Source organism: Mobula birostris, chromosome 15, assembly GCF_030028105.1.
Source record: "Mobula birostris isolate sMobBir1 chromosome 15, sMobBir1.hap1, whole genome shotgun sequence".
Classification (NCBI taxonomy): Eukaryota; Metazoa; Chordata; class Chondrichthyes; order Myliobatiformes; family Myliobatidae; genus Mobula; species Mobula birostris.
The window spans coordinates 56,108,977-56,130,479 of NC_092384.1; the positions used below are offsets into that span (position 1 = coordinate 56,108,977).

At 39.8% G+C, this 21,503-nt stretch overlaps 1 protein-coding gene across 3 annotated transcripts in view; it reads left to right on the top strand.

Moving 5' to 3' along the window:
• Positions 1-21,503, top strand: part of vps9d1 (VPS9 domain containing 1) — an 86,778-nt gene that overhangs the window by 30,475 nt on the left and 34,800 nt on the right. For all 3 annotated transcript variants that reach the window (XR_011889268.1, XM_072279833.1, XM_072279834.1), the window contains 7 exons: positions 3,675-3,737; positions 5,153-5,205; positions 8,827-8,914; positions 9,344-9,429; positions 11,536-12,125; positions 17,816-17,945; positions 20,492-20,697. Coding sequence is in view for 2 of the 3 variants with exons in the window: in XM_072279833.1 (XP_072135934.1) it covers positions 3,675-3,737; positions 5,153-5,205; positions 8,827-8,914; positions 9,344-9,429; positions 11,536-12,125; positions 17,816-17,945; positions 20,492-20,697 (1,216 nt within the window). In the remaining variant the exon portion in view is untranslated. The remainder of the gene's footprint in view (positions 1-3,674; positions 3,738-5,152; positions 5,206-8,826; positions 8,915-9,343; positions 9,430-11,535; positions 12,126-17,815; positions 17,946-20,491; positions 20,698-21,503) is intronic.

A 21,503-nucleotide genomic window follows, 5' to 3' on the forward strand; every position in this document is an offset into this window, starting at 1 on the left:
CCTGCCTTTTTGTTGGCTTTGTGGAACAGTCTATGTTCCAAACCTATTCTGGTATCTGTCCCCCACTTTTCCTTCGCTACATCAACAACTGCATTGGCGCTGCTTCCTGCACACTTGCTGAGCTCATTGACTTCATTAACTTTGCCTCCAACTTTCACCCTGCCCTCAAGTTTACCTGGTCCATTTCCGACACCTCCTTCCCCCTTCTAGATCTTTCTGTCTCTATCTCTGGAGACAGATTGTCTACTGATGTCTACTATAAGGCTACTGACTCTCACAGCTATCTGGACTATTCCTCTTCTCACCCCGTCTCTTGCAAAAATGCCATCCCCTTCTCACAATTCCTCCATCTCCGCCGCATCTGCTCTCAGGATGAAGCTTTTCATTCCAGGACAAGGAAGATGTCCTCCTTTTTTAAAGGAAGGAGCTTCCCTTCCTCCACCATCGACTTTGCTGTCCAATGCATCTCTCCCATTTCACACACATCTGCTCTCACTCCATCCTCCCACCACCCCACTAGGAATAGGGTTCCCCTTGTCCCCACCTACTACCCACCAGTCTCCGGGTCCAACATATAATTCTCCGTAACTTCCGCCACCTCCAACGGGATCCCACCACTAAGCACATCTTTCCCTCCTCCCACCCCTGCTTTCTGCAGGGATTGCTCCCTACGCGACTCCCTTGTCCATTCGTCCCCCCCATCCCTCCCCACTGATCTCCCTCCTGGCACTTCGTAAGCGGAACAAGTGCTACACATGCCCTTACACTTCCTCCCTCACCACCATTCAGGGCCCCAGACAGTCCTTCCAGGTGAGGCAACACCACCTGTGAGTCGGCTGGGGTGATATACTGCGTCCGGTACTCCCGATGTGGCCTTCTATATATTGGTGAGACCCGACGCAGACTGGGAGATCGTTTCGCTGAACACCTACGCTCTGTCTGCCAGAGAAAGCAGAATCTCCCAGTGGCCACACATTTTAATTCCACGTCCCATTCCCATTCTGATGTGTCTATCCACGGCCTCCTCTACTGTAAAGATGAAGCCACACTCAGGTTGGAGGAACAACACCTTATATTCTGTCTGGGTAGCCTCCAACCTGATGGCGTGAACATTGACTTCTCAAACTTCCGCTAATGCCCCATCTCCCCCTCGTACCCCATCCGTTACTTATTTATATACACACAGTCTTTTTCGCTCTCTCCTTTTTCTCCCTCTGTCCCTCTCACTATACCCCTTGCCCATCCTCTGGGTTTTTCCCCCCTCCCCCTTTTCTTTTTTTCTCCCTCAGCCTCCTGTCCCATAATCCTCTCATATCCCTTTTGCCAATCACCTGTCCAGCTCTTGGCTCCATCCCTCCCCCTCCTGTCTTCTCCTATCATTTCGGATCTCCCCCTCCCCCTCCCCCTCCCACTTTCAAATCTCTTACTAGCTCTTCTTTCAGTTAGTCCTGATGAAGGGTCTCGGCCCGAAACATCAACTGTACCTCCTAGAGATGCTGCCTGGCCTGCTGCGTTCACCAGCAACTTTGATGTGTGTTCCTCGTGATCTAAATACTGTTTGCTCGAAGCATGGTGTGTCTAACGGCGACACAAGAGCACATGACTGACACTAATTAGAAACTGTTCGGCACCAGTTTCTTGCCCAAACTGAGTGGCATAATGTCTCAAATAAACAAAGGGGATCCCAGTTATTTTCTCAATTAGTTTTTGTTTGAGTTGGCCCAAATAAGTGGTTGCTTCAATTATCCGATAGCCCAATGAACCAGAATCCACTGTATTTTTGAAGTATATTAAAGAAATTGGCATATTGCTCTCCTCTTTGGCTATTGAATGAGTTGCAGAGGTTTTCTAATGATTAAAACGGGTATTTAACTCATGGAATCTATAAATTACCAATTAGCAGAAGAGACCTTTAGATATTATTCACTGTCAGTGTGCTGAAAAAGGATTAGCAAACCACATGATCCTGTTTGTTGACAGAGCAGGATCTCGTTACAATACAGCGACTTTTACTTAGTACTTCATTTCATCATCTATCTTAGTTTGCCGTGACAAAGAAAAATTTTTGGTTGACTTAACAAATGCTGCCCAAATGTCTGTTTTTGTTCCATCTTCACATTTCTCTGACCAATGAGAGATGTTAAAATAGTCTTTCAGGTACAGTAAGATTGGTAATAATTTGGTTGTTTAGCTGTTTGCTAGTCTGCCAATTTTGGTTATTGTTAACAACTGGGACAGTTTTTATCAGATTGCTTGTTTTTTTCAGATTTGCATTGTATGAATCTGTCGCATTTTGATATTTTCTGAAATTTGAACTCATGACTCAATAATATGATGCAAGTGGATTGTTGGTTTAAAACCATTTTAATGCATAATTCCTGAACGAAACAGCTTTTTAGACTTTGACTACTGTCAGATGTCAGTACTGATTAATTTTATTGAATTTTGTTATAGATAGTTGTGCTACTCTTTGAAATGAGGAATGGAGAAATGAAAGTTAGTCTATGAAACTTGAGAGCTTTCTTGTTCTTGGTGGCGGACATGGACCATGGAGATGACCAGTGAAGCATTGCAATGAGCTGTCAATATCTTTAAACATTATTCTGCTGTACAGTAAAACATTAGAAAAGGACTTGGTCAGATTATCTCTCTAAACTCTTTAAGACCCTAGATTTTAACCTTGACTAATCTCTTTAAACAAGACTAGAACCTGCAATGCTGGTAAGCAGAAATTGTATTGGACTGCTATTGATTTTTACTTCCCTTAACATAGAAATTTACCTGCACTGAATTGGAGTTGGTGTTTGTGGTTAAATGCTCCTTCAACAGTAATGACGGAAACAGTATTTTACATGTTTCATTTTTGAAAAATAGCATAATTAGCAAAGCTTTTTTTTATTTCTAAGAGTCTGTTACTCATAAGATAATGTTGAACCATCTTTTCCATCAACAATAGTGCATGTCACAATAGTAATCCTAAAATGATTTAAATGGGGAGTTGCATTAATTAATAGATTTCATTACCTATACATCACCTTAAGGTGTCCTGCTATAGTCTTAAAATATCAAATTCTTTGTTTCTATGTGTTCTTTTGACTGTGTTGAAGCACGTATTCATCATTAAAAAAATTCCTGTCTACCTTGCTGTAATCCTGCAAAAAATAACTTTCTGTGTAAAAATGTCTGCTTTTTTTTTTACCCAGCCTCAGTCCTTTGATTCATAGTATTGCCTGCAATTTTTATCCTCACTTAAATTTATTAGGCATTCTGAATTTATGTAAAACTATTGAAGTGTTACAAGGCTTTTAGGCGAGTTTTAAAAATAATGAATTATCAAAAGAAAGACTATTCTGTCATGCTATCCTTAGAAGTGGATTTCCATCCTTTTGAACTCCCAAGCTAAAAGTCAGAATAAGAAAAATGAAATAGTTTATCTGTAGCAGTAACTTAGATATCAAATTGAAAGACTTTTCAGAAAATGATTTATTTTTACAGCAGTATATGAAATAAAAGTGTAAGGAAATCAGTATAACTGAAGCCTTCAAACAAAGGAATATAGAGTGCAGCTGCCTCATGACATCCTCATGATACAGTTGCATTTCACTTTTAACTTTGTTTGTTAGCGTCAACATGTTGTTTATTAGTTTTCTTGACAAAATCTGTTCTTTTTTCAGACTTTATCTCTTCAGCGGCAGATGATGGAAAACCTGATCATTGGACAGGCCAGACAGGCAGCAGTATCCTTTTATTGGATTGATTCTCTCCAGGGAAAACAATTGCTGAAGATATTTTGGATTGGTCTGTTTAGTTTTGTTTGATGTGTAGTATAATTCTTACTTACAGTATTACTTATAATTTCATTCTAAGGAAATTGACCTTTGCATTTGATTAGATTTTAAAAAGTAGCATAATTAATATTTTTTTTAATTTTGTGATTAGTTGCTGGTACATTGAAGAACTTAAATGAAGTAAGAATTATTTGAAGATGTCACCAATCTTCATTTAGGAAGAACTTTTGAAGATTGAATCATATTAGCCCATTAATATATTTTTATGTTTTATGTTTAATATCTTTTCATAGTCACTGATCTTTGGGTGTGTACCTACTTCTTTGCCATCAAATTCTGTCTGTTTCAAAATATCTCCATTTTAACATTGGAAAAATCTTAACCTCTTACTGTAGTATCTTGTTCTCTCGCCATACGCTTCCTTGGACATTGATGTTAACAATTCACAATCTTGTCATTCTATTTATTAAGAGGGCCATTATTTAACAAATTGAAAATTCATGTACACATTCATTTGGATGTAATTGAAAACTCTTTCAGTGATGTGCAATGAATTCTATTATATTTAATAGGTCAATGTACAAACGTAGATTTTATTAAATCTTGGATCCCTCTTTGAAAGTGCTAAACTATTGGAAAAATGAGAATTTGATCAGTTATGTAAAATATTCCATTCCGTTCTCAACTTCTGCTTTTAAGATGAAAGAATATCATTTTCCATCCTGAATGGATAAACTGGTATTTTAGGTGATTGAACAGAAGAAAATAGGTAATTTTGAACATTAACTTTTGTTAATGCCCCACCTCCCCTTTGTACCCCATCCCTTACTTACTTACTTATTTATTTATTTTCTTTTCTTTTCCCTTGTTTTCCTCTTCTCCCCCTGTCCCTCTCACTATAACTCCTTGCCCATCCTCTGGGCTTCCCCCCCCCCCCTTCCTCCCTAGGTCTCCCATCCCATGATCCTCTCCCTTCTCCAGCCTCGTATCCCTTTTGCCAATCAACTTTCCAGCTCTTAGCTCCATCCCTTTCCCTCTTGTTTCCTCCTATCATTTTGGATCTCCCCCTCCCCCTCCCAAATCTCTTACTCTCTCTTCTTTCGGTTAGTCCTGACAAAGGGTCTTAGCCGGAAATGTTGACTGTACCTCTTCCTATAGATGCTGCCTGGCCTGCTGCGTTCACCAGCATTTTTTGTGTGTGTTGCTTGAATTTCCAGCATCTGCAGATTTTCTTGTGTTTGCGTTTTAAAATAGGTAATTGTTTATTTTCATTTACTGTATATAAATTCATATATTCGAGAAATTTTCTGACAGTTCTAAACCCATAGAAAGTGAGTAAATATCCATAACAAAGATTCATATAGCTGCAAAGAAAGATGGAAGAACGAAGGCTGAGACTTCAGGAAGAAGCAAACAGGTAATCAGTAAAGCCTTAAATAGGATTACTTATTTCCATTCTCTCTCCCCCCCCCCCCCCACTGCCACTTATGCTTGCTCAAGTGATGTCTGTATTCCTTCATTCTTTCATTTTAGACTAGAAAATCAGGGAGATCATAGTTCTGCCTGGAAAGATGACTTAGGCCATATTCTAAAAGGGGAACGTTGAGCCACGACTGTGGGGATAGTTCTTTGTTGTTTGAAGTAGTGACACTTCCTTCCAACAGAGCCTTTGCTTAACCTCTTGTATAGAAGGAGACATGTCCATGAATGCAGAATTATCTCATTACCAGATTGGAGTCTCATCCAAGATACTGTGGTCATTCTCAAGCTTTAGATAAGTTTCTTCACTCCTTGCTACTGGTACCCTTCCACTCATCGCCCCCGTTGCTGTCTTGAATCCATCAGACATATGAGCAGAATTAGGCCTATCGAATCTTCTCACCGTTCCATTAACTCTCTCAGTTCTATTCTCCTGCTTTCTCCCTGTAATCAAGAAACTCTCCACCTCCATAAGAGGTTTAAATACAGGCCCTTCCGGCCCAATGAGCAGCTGCCCAGTTGCGCCCATGAGACCAATTAACCGACTAACTCCTACGTCTTTGGAATGTGGGAGGAAACCGTAGCAGCTGAGGAGACCTACGTGGTCACGTGGAGAATGTACAATTCCTAACAGACAGCGGTGCGAATTGAACCTGGGTCACTGGCACTGTAATAATGTTAGTAAAGGCATCCATTTGTCTTGCGAGACCATGGATCTGCACCTGGAAAGCCTTCACTCTCCAGGGCACAGGCCTGGGCAAGGTTGTATGGAAGACCAGCAGTTGCCCATGCTGCAAGTCTCCCCTCTCCACGACACCAATGTTGTCCAAGGGAAGGGCATTAGGACCCACACAGCTTGGCACCAGTGTCGTTGCAGAGCACTGTGTGATTAAGTGCCTTGCTCAAGGACACAACAAGTTCCCTCGGCTGGGGCTTGAACTCATGACCTTCAGGTCACTAGTCCAATGCCTTAACCACTTGTTACAGGAACCTTTATGCTACTGTGCCATCTGGTATATAAACTCGCTGATTTTGACAAATCTCTATGTATGGAGCACCAACCATTAATTGGTTTTATTTAAGTGAGACTGCTTCATATAATTAATTCTGCTACATCAGTTATGTAAAATATTCCTTCTAGCTACCATCTGCTCAATTTCTGCTTAATGGCCGTAGACAAATGTTTTAACTTTTTTTCCGTTGAGTTCCAGCAATCCCAGTTATTTTGTTAATGATCTCTGTTATTTCTGGCTATACATACTCATCAAAAAACCATTTCAGTGTATCAAATCAGAACTTTGCTGGTGGTTCACTGATGAAGCTACTATTAAGTGCTATTAAAGTACAAAGTAAGCAGCAACATCTAGTGACCACATATGTAGTGTAAACCTTGGAAGCTAGGAAAGATGAAGGGTCTCGGCATGAACCATCAACTATGTACTCTTTTCCATAAATGCTGCCTGGCCTGCTGAGTTCCTCCAACATTTTGTGTGTGTTGGTTGGATTTCCAGCACCTGCAGATTTTCTCTTGTTTGTGTCTAAGCTAGGGAGTTGCTATCTATTTTATTTTGAGCCTAAAGCTGCGCTTTAAGTGAATTTTATTAAGAGACTCATGCTATAAGGAGAAGCTAGACAAAGTTGGGCCATTTTCTATGGAGAGGCTGAGGGTGAAGGGAGATGTAGAGGTTTATAAGTTGATGAGGGGACACAGCCTCAGAATAGAATGGTCCCCTTTTAGAATGGAGATGAGAAAGAATTTCTTTAGCTAGAGAGTGGCGAATCTGTGGAGTTGTTTGCCATAGGCAGCTGTGGAGGCCAAGTCACTCAGTATATTTAAGGCAGAGGTTGATAGATCCTTGATTGGTCAGGGCATGAAGGGATATGAGGAGAAAGTAAGAGATCAGAGCTGAGAGGAAAATTGGATCAGCCATGATGAAATGTTGGAGCAGACTCAATGGGCCAAATGGCCTAATTCTGCTTATGGTCATATAGATACAATAGACAACTGGTACCTTTTAGCAGAGGCAAAATGACTAATACTAGAGGACATAAACTGAGGGGTGAGAAGGAGTAAGTTCAAAGGAGATGCAGGCCAAGTTTTTTTTACATACAAGAGTGGTAGGTACCTGAATGTGTTCTCGAGGTTGTATCGGAGGCAAGTGCAATAGGGATGTTCAAGAAGTTCTGAAGTAGAATGAATATGCAAAGAATTGAGGGATATGTACATTGTATAGGCAAAAAGGATTAGTTTAATTAGCCAGTTAATTAGTTTGCCACAACACCAAGGATTGAAGGACCTGTTTCTGTGCTGTCCTGTTCTATATTCTGCTCAAACACATACAGCACTGTAATGCTGCTGTACTAATATACAGCATGTCCGTCCAAACTAACCAAAAAAGCTTGGAGCTTGTGCACTCTATCATTGGATGTAATTATGCTAAGCAAGCTCTCTGGTACTGGAAATTGCCAGGCCAAATTGTATGATCCTAATTGGTTCTTTGCAATATTCCTATAGCCATGCCATTTTTTTCCAGCTTCATCGTCAACTCAAGCCCCACATCTCAATGTCATGGATATCCAAGCAGTGCAGCCCATTTGGGTATCTAGAGCTGAAGCAATAGATCTAGGCATTGCCCCAGATTATGTTATTGGCCATTTGATAGCTCTTCAATTAGAGACTTAAAAATAGTTGAATTTGAATAATTAATTAAAACAAAGTTATCAGAAGTATATTTTTAAATGAAATAACTCTACTTAGGAATAGACTAAAATTAAAGATAGCATTTACAAACATTATGATTTTTTTTAAACAGAAAGAGACAAGCTTCAGGCATGAAGTGACTATAGCCCTCTAGCTCAAACCTGTGAGAGTACTGGGAACAGTATCAAGAACAGAAGGCCAGATCTGTTGGCATCTGAACTCCGGCATCTACCTGATTACATGTGTAGACATGAAACTGAGAAATTGCGGACGTTGCACTGTTGGCTGGCGGTTCTCCACAGAACTGCTGGCTGACTTTCAGCACTATCCAGACCAACGTTTTCAAGTGCTGGCTCTCACGACACAAATTAACCTTGGGGGATTTCCTTTTCCTTTTCTCTGTCTGAACCCTTTCTTCCTTTCTCTTATTTTACTTCTGGTGACTGATTTGTTATTTGGTTAAGTATTTTGGTTCAAACCACCTTGCATTAATGATCCTTATACCTTTTTGGTAACAATGATATACTGCTACTTTTCTATTTCACACAAACCCCAGTTTTCTGGTTTCCTGGTGAAAATATACATCACAGTACATTTTGTGAAAAAATTCTGAAGAAACATGTCCATACAAGTGTAAATGTAACATATTGTTTGTTTGCCATGGATGACACTTAATGGTTTGGTGATCTTTAAAGCTTATACACCAGCATTGCATTTGTTTTAATTAAGTGATTTCCCCTCTGTGATAAGACTTTAGCTTAGTTAAGTTGAATATAATCTTTTACAAAGAGTCATGATATTGTGTGCAAAGCAGAAAATAGATGGATATTAACACAAATGCTCTAATGTGCTTTTAAGGAGGTTTTCAAACAGTGCCATACTGACCCCTGAGGAGGAGGAGCAGAGAAATGTATATGCAAGCATTTTAGAGTTCGAGCAGGACCACGTAAGTCTCAGAAAAAGAACAATTGACAGCGGCTAAATGCACTGTTATAAAATAAGTGTTGATGATTCATGTCTCCTATAACAAAACAAAAATAATAATTCAATGTATGAGAATCACAAGAATGTTCCTTGTTTGGTATCGCTCTTATAAGATAACATTTTGTACATTTATCAGTTCAGCAATCTGTGTATAATCATCAAGTTGGTCTTGTTTAAACATGCGGAGTTGTAGACCTTAGGAAGCTAAATATTTGATTTTAATCAAGATTTGGATTACTTAGTTGACATCACATACTAATTGGATTAAGGGATCTTTTCCCCATTTATAACCAATCATAATGTTAATGTTAACAGCAATAGTTGTGTTTTAAACTATCCACAACATTGACAAATGTATTGAAGTAATTGTTCATCTTTTTCTTATATTTAGGAGTGGCCTAAACAATGGAAAATGCAATTGAAATCACAACCTAATGATTTTGCACTGGTGGCTGGCCTTGTATCCCAAATACTGAGGTATTGTTTTTTTATCCCTCTGTGACAAGTAGCACAAGTATTGCAAACCAATAGTCATGATTTTCTTAATAACTAACACATGATTATGACAGTCACTTCTTTAATTTGCAAGTTTGCTAGAAGCAGGGATAATCAGGGTCTTAGCAATTTGCCTTGTAGTTATGTGGTTGTTCTTCAGTTTTCCAAAGAGAAATGCTCTAAATACTCAGTGAATCATGTTACACCTATGAAGGAAAATTAACTCTCACCATCAGTTACACAACCTCAATGCAGAATTATGGTTTAAACAGCTGTGAGGTAAAAAAAAATAAAGCTTTTGAACTGATTTGTTTTGAGATTGATCACTGAAGGGAAAACTACAAAAAAAGGTTAAATCCAGGAAAATATAGTTATTTCCTATTTCATTACAGTATTTTTAATTTGTAAAATAGGAAATTTGTGGTAAATCACTGTTTTCAAACACATTTTCAAGGATATGCCACAAGGTACAACATACAAATGTTGATGCTGCATTGTTCATTCCTTCAGCTAATTTGAAGATAACAATTCAGTCTTCCTCTTTTCAATCCCTGTGTCCATGCATGCCCCGACCCCCTACTCACACACATGCACAAATACACACACACTTACCAGACATTTGATTCTCCAAGATTTCAAAGAACAGTTTGAGACTGGAGTACATAATCTACTGATAGAATGCAGTCAAATTAATACTTACAGGGGAAGAGTGCAGGCAGAAGGGTGTTATATCATTCTAAAGTTATTCTACTGTTTTCAATGGACATTTCAAAAGTATTCTTGTTGGTGGTGGGATGCCTTGATGTTAGCTCGCACATAAGGCTGCAATTCAGTTGCAAATTCTAGTGACTGGTATTGTAGTTGTACTGAGGATTACCAAGAACTGAGCACGACGGCAACAGACTGATTTGTTAGCATTGTTCATAGTTTTAAAGACTTCTTAAAGTATGTGAACACCTCCAACTTCAACAGTGGACTCGTTTTTAGGGAATTATCCTTGCTTCGTGATTATTAATAATTGTTCTCACCTCAGGGAGGTATGGCTTGTTTGTGCATTTGTCAGATGTCAAAATCACATTCATTTTAACTTTTAATATTTGTTATTTTTGCCCAATTATTTATCTGTGATATATCACTGCAATATATCACTGAGATGAGCCCAAGTAATTCACTGATACACTTCAGGGAAAATTTTAAAGTCCCAAATAGGGTGGAAAAAAGATTTTCTGGAATGGCTACAGGAAAATGGGACATTGAAGAAAGAGAGAGAGAGCTATATAATCTTAGATTGAGGAACTAGGTGTCCTTCTGGGAGTATGGAAGACTGAGAGGAAATTTGATAAGACCATACTAAATAGAAGTAAGCTAAGGCATTCAAACTCTTGAACCTGCTTTGCCATTCAAAAAGATCTTGTCTGTTCTTCCACTTAGCTCCACGTTTCTGCCACATCAAATTTTGCTTGATTCCTGTAATATACAGAAAGTTATTGATCTCTGTATTGAATATAATCAATAAGCGAGTCTCCACAGTCTTATCAAGTGATTAAACATCCTATAAATGAAGAAATTTCTCTTCATTTTAGGCTTAAGTAAATTATTCTTTGTTTTGAAACTGACACTGGATTCTCAACTTCCTGGCAAAGGGAAACAAACATTTGCTCCACTTCTGCTCCATCAAGTATTGTAAGAATCTTGTATGTCAGTAAGGTTACCTGTCACTGTTCTGAATTCTAGAGAGTAGAAACTCAATCTATCTTCAAATAGCAGTCATATTTACTTTAATTATTCTCATCTACCGATATTAATCTGAGAATATTAGTTTATGGGTATAGTTTTTTGAATAAAATTCCGCAGGATGCAAGATTTTGGAAGGTATGATGAAAGGTGTAATTAATCGTTAAACCGGTGATTCCCAATCTTTTTTATGCCATGGATCATTTACCTCAGTTACCATTAACTGAGGGTCCGTGGACTCCAAGTTAGGAACCCTTGCATTAAACTTATGTTAAGCATACTGTATGTTTCTTTTGTCCTCCTTACCAAGAACTGGCAATTAACTAGTTTTGGTCAATAAATTTACTTCTGCAGCTGCTCAGAATATCCAATCACACAACTACTGAAGAAGCTACAGTGCCGGATTTACAGCAAGCTTTACCCTATTGTGAAATCACAGTGCTCAGACCTGGCTAACATTACTGAACTGTGTCCAGGTTCTACATTGTACACATCGCCTGCCCAGTGCCCACTGATGCCAGATGTAGCATCTTCGTTCAACAGGGGAAGCAAGTTAAAATCTTCCAAAAGCGCATGTTGCTTGGGGAATGTTCAAGATCAGAGCAAGATAAGTTATGGTGGATTAAGACACAGTTCCTCTGTCAGCTCAGTAGTATTAAGTGAACAGAATACTGCGAGCTCAGATATTAGCAGTCAGAGTGCACTGCAACAAAAATTTGCAAGTCAACAGTTCAACCCAGCAGTGAGTGATAGAGCAGATCTGTTGATTGACAAAAACAGCCCTTTTGAAGATTTGGAACACTACGTGATGAAGTTTGAGCAACAACCAAGAAGTGTCACAGACAGCCTGACACTAATGACAAATACTGAACATCATCAAATGGAAGCTGTTCCACTGCAAGACCACCTAAAAGATATTGTGACTGATGTGCATAATTCAATCGGTAATATACATTTTTTTATGACTTTCACAATGTATTTCCTTGTTCCTATTCATGCATTGGAGAAGGGATTTGTTGGTCGGAGTGAATTGTGCTGCTTGCTCATACTATCATGTTATTACTTCTCGGTTTACATCAGTACAATATCAAAATCTACATTCCAGCTGAGTCGCAAAAAAACCACAACCCTGATTTCAATGCCCTCACCTTATTGAAATCAGCTACCAGAATGTCCACCATTCTAAGACCATAACTTTTTCTCGTTTTTAATTGCACTTTGAGCAGATATGTCCAGGAATCCAGAAGGCAGAGGATCTCTCAGTTAAGTGTTGAGAATGATTTAATCAAACACTGAAATGAGGAGCTGTAATAGCATCACTGTTGGGCAAGCATATCATTGATTAGTTTGTGGGACAGATTAAGCCCGGGAGTTGTTTTAAATTTCTAATTCAGATTTGCTAGGAGGCTGGAAAGTTCCTCCGGGCTTCAGAAGGAAACCTTCTAATGCCAGGATTCCCTCCGGTCACTTTTGATGTCTTCTACACTCTCATCTCAACAGCCACTTCTTTGCCTATTGGACACAATTCTTGTAGGTCAGGGGTTTCCAACTATTTTTATGTAATGGATCCCTGCCATTAACCGAGGGGTTTGTGGACCTCAAGTTGGGGTCGAGCCCCACTAAAGGGCTGAAAGCAGGTAATCATTAGTGATGCAGGAGATGCCTACTGTGTCTGAAATAAAGCTGATGCCGTTTCAAACAACTCAATATCATTACTCAGGATGAGAAGGAATCTTTTCTTGTAATTCTCTCAAATATTATCCATCAGCCAGCAAATTGTATTTTTTTATTGAAGCATCTTACGAGGACTTAATTTTTGTATATTGAAAAAAACAACTTGATTGATTAGCTTTAAAGTATTTTGTGTTATCCCAAGGTTTAGAAAGTTGATAAATAAATGACTTTTTATTTTTGTTTTCTCATTCTCCTTCCTGGGCATTTACTCTTTTTTATTCTTTCCTTCTTCCTGCTCATTTTTTATTCTCTATCACAGTTCCATGAGCATTCTAATAGGGTTCTAATTGGTTCACACATTATATACTAATAATACGAAAAGTTATAGAAGGAATCATTCGTCATTTGCCATTTATAAGTTACTTTCAGCTTAGCATGTAGAGATTAAGTTGGTGGGTCTGATTTTTGTTCTCTGTTTTAGAAACATATAACTAACTAATATCTTTGAGGTCCTCTTCGTAAAGAAAAATATTAATATTTAGATAAATAATAGAAATTGATTCAGATTTTTTTTTTGTCATTTTACGCATTCTGTGTTGACACCAGAAACCTGGTGACATTTGCAGTTTGCCCCCAGCATATCCTCAGTTTGTGATGGTTGTTAATGCAAATGACATGTTTCACAGTGTTTCAAGTGTTTGATAAAAGCCCCATTTGATAGTACAGATCTACTGAACATTGAAGGGTACACTGTGGAAGACTTAAAGCATGTAATTATATATAGGGAAAGGGGAGAACCACTAGGTGTCACTGCTCTTTCAGGTTTGTAAATTGACAAACATAATTTTGTGCAGCAAGCTGAAAGAAGATGACTGGTTGGACCACCTATCCATGAAAATTTCTCAGTTCCTTACCCCGCACCTTGGCCTACAATTGCTCCTTAAATGATACCAGCTGAACTCTTCTTTCGCCGGCTCTATCTTGGAGCCTACTTCTTCAGCAAGGACTCTTCCACCCCCACCAATGACCCCTTCTCCCATCTTCAACCCTCCTCCTCTTCATGGACACCTCGCTCTGGATCTCTTTGTTGCTAACTGCCAATGGGACATCAACCGTCTCGACTTCACCACACCTTGTTCCCATTCCAACCTCACTCCTTCCGAACGTTCTGCTCTCCACTCCCTCCGCACTAATCCTAACCTTACTATAAAACCCGCCAATAACGTAGGTGCTGTCGGAGTCTGGCGTACTGACCTCTACCTTGCCGAGGCACAGCAATAACTCGTGGATACCTCCTATTATTTACCCCTCTATCATGACCCCACTAAGGAGCACCAGGCCATTCTCTCCCACACCATCACCAACTTTATCAGCTCAGGGGATCTCCCATCCACTGCTATCAACCTATAGTTCTCACACCCCGCACTTCCCATTTCTGCCTCCTACCAAAGATCCACAAACCTGCCTGTCCAGATAGACCCATTGTCTCAGCTTCCTCCTGCCCCACCGAACTCATTTCTGCATACCTCGACATTGTTTTATCCCTCCTTGTTCAATCCCTTCCCACCTATGTTCATGACACTTCTCACGCTCTGAATTTTTTCAATGATTTTAAGTTCCCTGGCCCCCACCGCTTTATTTTCACCATGGATGTCCAGTCCCTATATACCTCCATCCCCCACCAGGAAGGTCTCAAAGCTCTCTGCTTCTTTTTGGATTCCAGACCTAACTAGTTGCCGTCTACCACCACTCTCCTCCGTCTAGCGGAATTAGTCCTTACTCTTAATAATTTCTCCTTTGGCTCCTGTGTAGCCATGGGCACCCGTATGGGTCCCAGCTATGCCTGCCTTTTTGTTGACTTTGTGGAACAATCCATGTTCCAAGCCTATACTGATATCCGTCCCCCACTTTTTCTTCACTACATCGACGACAACATTGGCGCTGCTTCCTGCATGCATGCTGAGCTCGTCGACTTCATTAACTTTGCCTCCAACCTTCATGCTGCCCTCAAGTTTACCTGGTCCATTTCCGACACTTCCGTCCCTTTTCTTGATCTTTCTGTCTGTATCTCTGGAGACAGCTTATCTACTGATGTCTACTATAAGCCTACGGACTCTCACAGCTACCTGGACTATTCCTCTTCCCTCTCTGTCTTTTGCAAAAATGCCATCCCCTTCTTGCAATTCCTCCATCTCCGCCATATTTGGTCTCAGGATAAGGCTTTTCATTCCAGGATGAAGGAGATGTCCTTTTTTAAAGAAAGGGGCTTCCCTTCCTCCACCATCAACTCTGCTCTCAAACACATCTCTCCCATTTCACGCACATCTGCTCTCACCCCATCCTCCCTCCACCCCACGAGGAATAGGGTTCCTCCTGTCCTCACCTACTACCCCACCAGCCTCCGGGTCCAACATATAATTCTCCGTAACTTCTGCCACCTCCAACGGGATCCCACCACTAAGCACATCTTTCTTTCCCCCCCCCCCCACTTTCTGCTTTCCGCAGGGATCGCTCCCTATGCAACTCCCTTGTCCATTAGTCCCTCCCATCCCTTCCCACCGATCTCCCTCTCAGCACTTATCCTTATAAGTGGAACAAGTGCTACACATGCCCCTACACTTCCTCCCTACCAACATTCAGGGCCCCAGACAGTCCTTCCAGGTGAGGAGACACTTCACCTGTGAGTTGACTGGGGTGATATACTGCGTCTGGTGCTCCCGATGCGACCTTCTATATATTGGCAAGACCCGACTCAGGCTGGAAGAGCGTTTCGCTGAACACCTACGCTCTGTCCACCAGAGAAAGCGGGATCTCCCTGTGGCCACACATTATAATTCCACGTCCCATTCCCATTCTAATATGTCTGTCCACGGCCTCCTCTACTGTCAAGATGAAGCCACACTCAGGTTGGAGGAACAACACCTTATATTCCATCTGGGTAGCCTCCAACCTAAAGGCATGAACATTGGCTTCTCTAACTTCGGTTAATGCGCCACCTCCCCTTCGTACCCCATCCTTTCTTTCTTTCTTTCTTTCTTTCTTTTCTTTCTTTCTTTCTTTCTTTCTTTCTTTTCTTTCTTTCTTTCTTTCTTTCTTTCTTTCTTTCTTTCTTTCCCCTTTTTTCCTCTTTTTTTCTCCCTCTGTCCCGCTCACTATAACTCCTCGCTCACCCTCTGGATTCCCCCCCGCCTTATTTCTCCCTAGGCCTTCCGTCCTATAATCCTCTCCCTTCTCCAGTCTCGTATCCCTTTTGCCAATCAACTTTCCAGCTCTTAGCTCCGTTCCTCCCCCTCCTATCTTCTCTTATCATTTTGGATCTCTCCCTCCCCTTCCCACTTTCAAATCTCTTACTATCTCTTCTTTCAGTTAGTCCTGACGAAGGGTCTCGGCCCGAAACGTCGACCGTACCGCTTCCTATAGATGCTGCCTGGCCTGCTGTGTTCACCACCACTTTTTGTGTGTGTTGCTTCAATTTCCAGCATCTGCAGATTTCCTCGTGTTTGCCTGTTACGATTACATTGATTTCCCTTTGATGTGAAGAACTTCCTGAAATGATTCCACAACTGACCAATAGGTTGAAATTGTATTCTGTTGTGGTTCTCACATAGCCATATTTTTCTCTATTGTTCATTATCGCATCCTTCAAAGATCACAACTCTCCAAAAGAAAGTCAAAATTCTATATAATATTCCAGCTGTGAACTAACCGAGATTCAATATAATTGAAGTAAGATATTTTCACTCTTGCAGTTAAATCCCTGTTAAGAAAGGAACTGTTGTACTATTTGCCTTTCCAGTTCTCTGCTGCACCTGCACATTTGCTGTTACTGAACTATGTTCAAGGACACCAAGATCCCTTCATCAACATTTCCAAATATCTCACCATTTAAAATTATTTTTACCAAAATGGATAACTTCACATTTTTCGCATTTATTCCAACTGTCATCTTGTTTCCCACTCATTTAACTTGCCTATATCCTCTTGAAACCTCATCACTACTCACATTCCTACTTAGTTTTGAACTCGGGAAAATTATACTTAATCTTCTTGCCCATCTTGCTGATATAGCTTATGATTAGTAAACACTGAGCCATGTGATACAGCTGACCTACCTAAGAAGGAGCCTTTTGTTTTTACTCTGTTTTCAGTGCAAGTCCTGTAAATCCTACTTCATATTTTAAATCCCCCAAATTATTTATTTAAAGATACAACATGGAATAGGCCCTTCTGGCCCTTTGAACCATGCACTCAGCAACAATGCCTGATTTAACCCTAATTTAATCACAGGGCAATTTACAAGACCAATGAACCTACTATTGGGTACATCTCTGGACTGTGGATGGAAACTGGAGAAAACCCATGCATTCCACAGAGAGGACATACAGATTCCATACACAGGATGCTGGGATTAAAGTCCGATCTCCAATGCCCTGAGTTGTAATAGTGTTGCACTGCTACACAATGTTCAGCTGCTTTTTTCCGATCTTCTTCATGGAACTGCATCAAAAGCTTCTAAAAACCCAAATGCATTGGTTTTCCCTTTACCTCAAAAGAACTTGAATAGATTCATCAACCATGATTTCCTTTTAATAAATTAATTTCTAAATATCTGAATAATGTAACTTTTGTTAGAGATTCTATCATCCTCCCAACTGCTAGGAAAACAGATTGGTAGTTCTATGTTTTTCCTCCCACTTAACTAATGGGACCACATCCAATACCCTCCAACTACAGGAACCACCTCAGAGTCTGGAATTTCAGAAAATAACAATGAGAGTTGTCAGCTGAGAACCATGGTCAGAGTTTCCAGAGATGACAGGGTCCATTATACATTCTCATTAAGTAACAAACAGGAACGGTAAGACTGAGAATGCTAAAAGCCATATGTAAGTCAGAGATTGTCTTTTCAGGTAATTGGATTCTATTTTAGTTTAACCCTTCTGTACATATTTTCCAACAGACAGATTACTGTCCTTGTGTATTCTGGCCTTTGAACCTCTCAACACTGCGACAGGAAAAGACCAGTGCCTGGCCAGCATCGAGGAGGCTTTGTTCCAGCCTATCTGGGTGTTCCTTTTGGCTCTATTTAGGTATTGCGTTAATGTAAAGTTCACAAAAATGCAAATCTATTTCTAATTTGAAAATATGTAAATAATTAAAAGTTAAAATGATGTAATTTATAGCTTTGCCAAACTCATCACAGAGTTGAGTTGAATTTGGTTACTAAAATGGTTTACTTGTTAAAATTTGTATTGTAGTAATTGCTGTAAAATTATAGTTGCTCCTTTATTCAGCAAAGAATGTGGTGTTTGATAAAAACCAAATTAGAAATACTGTGTTTCGTAGTTTGAGTTCATTCCATTGAGTAAGGGTGTGCGTTTGCTTGCCAGCTCATTCATGAACAGAATCCCAGTAGCCTAGTCATCAGATTTCAAAAGTCCTTTCTAAATAACTTCATCTCACTGTCTTCCTTTAGACCCACCTACTGCCCGTTACACCACTGGCATTTAGGGCAGCAATGAAGGTCCTCCATCTCTGACAGTGCTCAGGGCTTCCTTCATCGTGTCAGTAGCTCGGTTTCCACTACTGTCAGTCATGCAAGTTCCGGGTGAAGACTCAGAAATACTGTCGCACTCAGATGTAAAAGGATTTTTCATTGCTATTTCCATAACAGTTTTGTTTGACCACTCAGGGTTGTTATACCTGAGCTGAATCCAGGAACCTGGAGGACCAGTGAACCACTATTAGTCCAGCCTGTTTGGCATGGGTGACCCTACCAAGAGCTAAAGCATAAAGACCTGACTCCAGCCAACATAGGCGCATAAGACTCCAAACCCTACAACAAGATTGTAGTCCTCTTGGAGGGTATTCCTTTAGAATTTATTATCAAATCTGCCTATTTCAGGCTTATTGGTTACCGTTTCTGATATACGGTTATGCAGCAGTGAGAACTGCTGCCTCATATCTCCAGGGTTTGATTCAATCCTGAAATGAGCTGTTCCTGGTGGAATCAACAGGTCACGTAGCATCTATAGGGAAAGTAAAGGGAGCGTCTTTTAGTTCATAAAGCTCCTATTCAGACCTAATAATCTGAAAGGATTATTGATGAAATTCACCTGCTTGATTGTAAAAGGGTGTGTCAAATTGTAAAAGGGTGTGTTAGGGTTGAGTCAGATGTTAAAGCTGTCTCAGCACTACTCATGGCTGAATTTTACCTCAAAAGAAGACAGATAATCTACTGTTGGATCTGATTCTGTAATTCTTAGATTAGACTGTTTAATTATTGTTTCCTTTGCAGTTTAACTATCTATCTGCGAATATTTTAAGTAGTTCTTACATGCATGCAATAGTTTAATATGTTTCCTAATGGCCACAGTGTATATATGCAGTTGTTCAATGTGTCCCCAAGTGGTTATTCTGGTATGATTCTGGGAAGTTCTGGAAGCTTCTCTTGGTGCTGTATTATTTGAATAAGGGATTTCTAATTGGCAGACTCTTATTTACAAATTTGAATAGAATTTTTCTTACCCATGAATCTAAAAATAGCTGACCACAAGGCAGGTTCTTTTGTCTGTCCTTTCACTTAGTGGTTCTCTAGCACTGTCCGTTTCAATTTCTTTTTGTTCTATTAACACTTAAAATGACGGTGAAGCAACAAATTTTGTGTCTCTTTCCTGACTTCCGGAAGAACCTTAGATTAAAACATCAGAATCTAACACGAATTTCAATAGCAAGTTCAAATCTTCAAATGAGGTTGGCAGTATCTAATCTGTTTTTCAAATGTAACGGCTTACTTGGTTTTCCACAATTCTAGGATCCCATAGGCTTAATGTAAATACAGAAGATTTTGGAAAGAAGATAAATGTCTTTATGAAGCTGTCTGTGAACCAGGAGGACAAGGAGGAGTTGTATTTCCCTTTATTTATTAACCAGCAGTTTTGTAGATTAGATCTGCCAGCTCTGATAGATGAAAAGAAAACTCACTGCACGTAGGTTTCTAGTCAGGGATCTTAGAAAATAAAAAAAACATGGGAGAAATTTAGAATATTGGATGTCTAAAACTAAAACATTGCAGTGTTACCCAACTGCCCCTCTTAATATCCAATCTGTTGTTTCAAAATTATTAGATTCTAAATAAATTGTCATTCTGACGAGATAATCTGCAGATGCTAGAAATCCAAGTAACACACACACAAAATGCTGGAGGAACTCAGCAGGGCAGGCAGCATCTATGGAAAAGAATAAACTGTTGACGTTTGGGGCTGAGACCCTTCATCAGGACTGAAATAGCACAGGAACCTGGAGCTCTGGAAATTAAAAGGAGGTCTCAAAACTGGGCGGCGTAGATAATGTCAGTGGTCAGCACTTTTTTTTCCTTGGAATGGAATTTTCAAATACTAGAGGGCATAGCTTTAAGGTGAGATGAAAACAGTGTAAGGGAGATGTGGGGGACAAGTTTCCTGCATAGGTACATGAACTACGGGTAATGGACAGAGATGGATCATGCTCAGGCAGATCAGATTATCATGATCAGTATAGATATAACGAGTTGAAGAACCTGCACCAGTACTGTTCTGCTGTATGTTCTATGAGGAAGTGGAGAATGGTTAAGTTTCATTTTTTTCATTCTTTCTAGAAAAGTGAACACACAGAGGGAAATGGCACTTGACAAAAGCATGAAGTTGCACAAGTCAGCAGGTCCAGCAGATATTGGTGTTGCAGCTAAACTCTTTCCCAAGGAATCTGCATCTTCAAACGATTCCTATCCATATGAAGCTGCAGTCAAAGAGTTACGGCTAATAACCAAAGAATATTGTCCACAAAAAAAGCTTGAATGTATTGGTAAGCATTAAAGTATATTGACATTCTAATTCTCCTATTGGATGACTTGAATTATTGTTATAATTTAGTATTCCAACTGTGTCTATACTGTATGTTTGCAATATTTACTTTTGCTCTTAAAGTTACAAAGGATCAGCTTATAAGAATCTTTGTAGGCGCATGAACTATTCAGCAGATGATTCAACATCTTTGCTAAAACCAGGTTAAGGTGTCAGGAGTATAAACTAGAATTGCTTATAAATGATTAGAGTATAATGAAATCTTGCACAAATTATTGAACAAGTAGAACTCCTATAAGTAGCTTACCTTAAGTGGAAAATGAGAGGTAATGAAATGGCAGGGATCAGATGTGCATTAGGAGGCATCTTGAGAGAAAAGAAATAAAAATGAAATTTACAATATGGGATTTGTAGGTAAAGGGTACAAAACATCTGGAAGGGGGAAACATCAAAAAAGCTTCAAATTGGCTTTGGACTCAGATGGAGAGTGGGAAAAAAAGTTAAAATGGCTCCAGTTGCGTTTGCAAACATAGAAAACCTACAGCACAATACAGGCCCTATGGCCTCAAAGTTGTGCCATATGTGTTCCTACCTTAGAAATTACTGGGCTTACCCATAGCCCTCTACTTTTCTAAGCTTCATGTACCTATCCAAATGTCTCTTAAAAGACCCTATCATATCCGCCTCCACCACCGTTGCTGGCAGCCCATTCCACGCACTCACCACTCTCTGAGTAAAAAACTTACCCCTGACATCTCCTCTGTACCTACTCCCCAGCACCTTAAACCTGTGTCCTCTTGTGGCAAC